Here is a 2,305-nt window from a genome sequence, read left to right on the forward strand (position 1 = left end):
CACACAATTGCATATATATGACATCAAATCTTATCTCCCATTCTTCCCACTCAAGACTCAACTCGACCATGACAGGATTCTTGCAGTTTTCTGATATCTTAATTTCATCTTCAATGGCTTTCAAAGCTGCATCTACCTATCGCTATTTCTCCTTCAACATGCGCTAACTTTTCATGCGTCAGACGGTCAACACAACTTAGAAAATCAAGCAGACTGTTTCGAGAAATGCTATAGCTAAGGGAAATTTCTTACTGGTTCAAGTTTATGGAAAGATGCGGCACTAAATACTTGGCCCGGTGGAAATCGGGGGCCCAGAGAGTAAAATAAGCGAGGAGTTATCTATGGACAATGTCCTGTAACCAGCATCCGTAATCAGTTGCCAGCAAGTCTAGCAATTTTGCTATGTTCCTGGTCTTACAAAATCATAGCTTCTTCGATCCGAATTAATTAACACAGTCTTTATGCAATAATAGGCTGTGAATTAATTGACGCAGCCTCTATACAACACGCAGGCTGGAGGAGGAAGTATGAGAGAGTGATTTTCACTTGTGGTGTGGTAAGAGAAGCACGTACGTACGGCATGTCCGCATGTGCATATTATATTTTATCAGCTCTAATAAACACCCAAGAATAGGATAATATGAAATCTTGCAATGAGACTTGGACACGTCGATCAAACAGGGGCTAGGGCTTTCAAAAAAGAAAACAGAAGCTAAAGCTAGGGTGCGTGGCCCGCCGACCACCGCATATCGCCTCGCCTGCATCTCACCTTTTCTTTGCATCGTGAGGAACGTCGGCATTATTGGACTTCACCGTCACACTGCCCCACCCAATCTCCTTCCTGAACCAGCCTTTACACTTGTATATTGGTCTCCTACTTGGCCTTCGGTACCTTCATCCGCATGTGTTGGATCGAATCAGCAGCTCGTGATATGGGTGAGCAATCGAGCTTCGCGAAGCTACTACTTTGTACGTGGCGGCAAGGTACGAGCACCGCCGCGCGACGTGTCCCGTTGCTTCTGCCTATAAATGCCGCCTGCTCCAATCTCCTTTCCAACACAAGCAGTCGATTCATCCAAGCCAGAGTTGAGCAATACTAGCAGTGAGATTTGGCCCTTCCGATCGAGTGATTTCAGTTCGTGTTTGTTAGTGAGAGAGAAGACAAGCGGAGATGGCCTCCAACCAGAACCAGGCGAGCTACATGGCCGGCGAGACCAAGGCCCGCACCGAGGTAACCGTCGTCTCCTATAGTGCCTACCACTTCATCCTGCTGCCGCGCGCATGCGCCGTTGCTTCCGGCGGTGATCTGAAATGCTCTCTTCGTTGTGCAGGAGAAGACCGGGCAGATGATGGACAAGGCGGGCCAGGCCACGGAGGCCACCAAGCAGAAGGCCGGCGAGGCCAAGGACAAGACGGCCCAGACGGCTCAGGCGGCCAAGGACCGCGCCGCCGAGAGCAAGGACCAGACCGGCAGCTTCCTCGGCGAGAAGACTGAGGCGGCCAAGCAGAAGGCGTCGGAGACGGCGCAGTACGCGCAGGATAGGTCCTCCGACGCCGCGCAGTACACCAAGGAATCCGCCGTTGCCGGCAAGGACAAAACCGGCAGCGTGCTCCAGCAGGCCGGCGAGACGGTGGTGAGCGCGGTGGTGGGCGCCAAGGACGCGGTGGCGAACACGCTGGGCATGGGCGGTGACAACACCACCAAGGACACCACCACCAGGAATCACTAGATGCATGCGTTCGCGCTTAATTTGCTTTCCTTTAGTCGTGTTTGGTCGTTCACGAGCCTTCTACTATGTTTCCACTCTTTCGTGATTTTCCGCTCATTTAGTGTAAGTTTGCCGCCGATTTGATCTACCCGTGTCCCGTTCTGTAATGAGTTACTTATAATCCATGTACTTCACTCGAAGGCGGCAATAAAGTTATATGTGATCGAATTTCTTTTGTCACGGTATCATTGAAACTTCAATCCGTTGTTGCCGGACCAACTGAGCATTGCTCATATGGTGAGGTACTGAGGTTCGCTGTGGAGGAACCAATCCAATCTATCGGTTCTTGGCCTTGCATTCTTCTTAATTTATTTCAGGGTTTTTTTTGTGATTAGACGTCCCGTCGAGAAGAGTCTTTACGGATTTTCGTTAATCTGAAGATGTTGTGCTGGCTCGGTATCTCGAGGTACTATAAGAGCGTGTGTATTTGGCTCGGTATCTCGAGGTACTAATAAGAGTGCGTGTGTCTGAAGATGTTGTTCTGACTCGGTATCTCGGAGGTACTTCCTCCGGTCCTTTTTAGTCTGCATATAAAT

The 2,305-nt window shown here is 49.8% G+C and overlaps 1 protein-coding gene across 1 annotated transcript; it reads left to right on the plus strand.

Moving 5' to 3' along the window:
- The first annotated feature begins 923 nt into the window (after nt 1–923).
- Nucleotides 924–1,937, plus strand: LOC109758745 (uncharacterized). Its single transcript, XM_020317614.4, has 2 exons — nt 924–1,231; nt 1,332–1,937. Exons 1-2 carry the CDS (start codon nt 1,172–1,174, stop codon nt 1,728–1,730), a joined length of 459 nt encoding a protein of 152 aa, XP_020173203.1. The 5' UTR covers nt 924–1,171; the 3' UTR covers nt 1,731–1,937.
- Nucleotides 1,938–2,305: the final 368 nt, after the last annotated feature.

The sequence above is a fragment of the Aegilops tauschii genome, chromosome 1 (assembly GCF_002575655.3).
Source record: "Aegilops tauschii subsp. strangulata cultivar AL8/78 chromosome 1, Aet v6.0, whole genome shotgun sequence".
NCBI classification, from domain to species: domain Eukaryota; kingdom Viridiplantae; phylum Streptophyta; class Magnoliopsida; order Poales; family Poaceae; genus Aegilops; species Aegilops tauschii.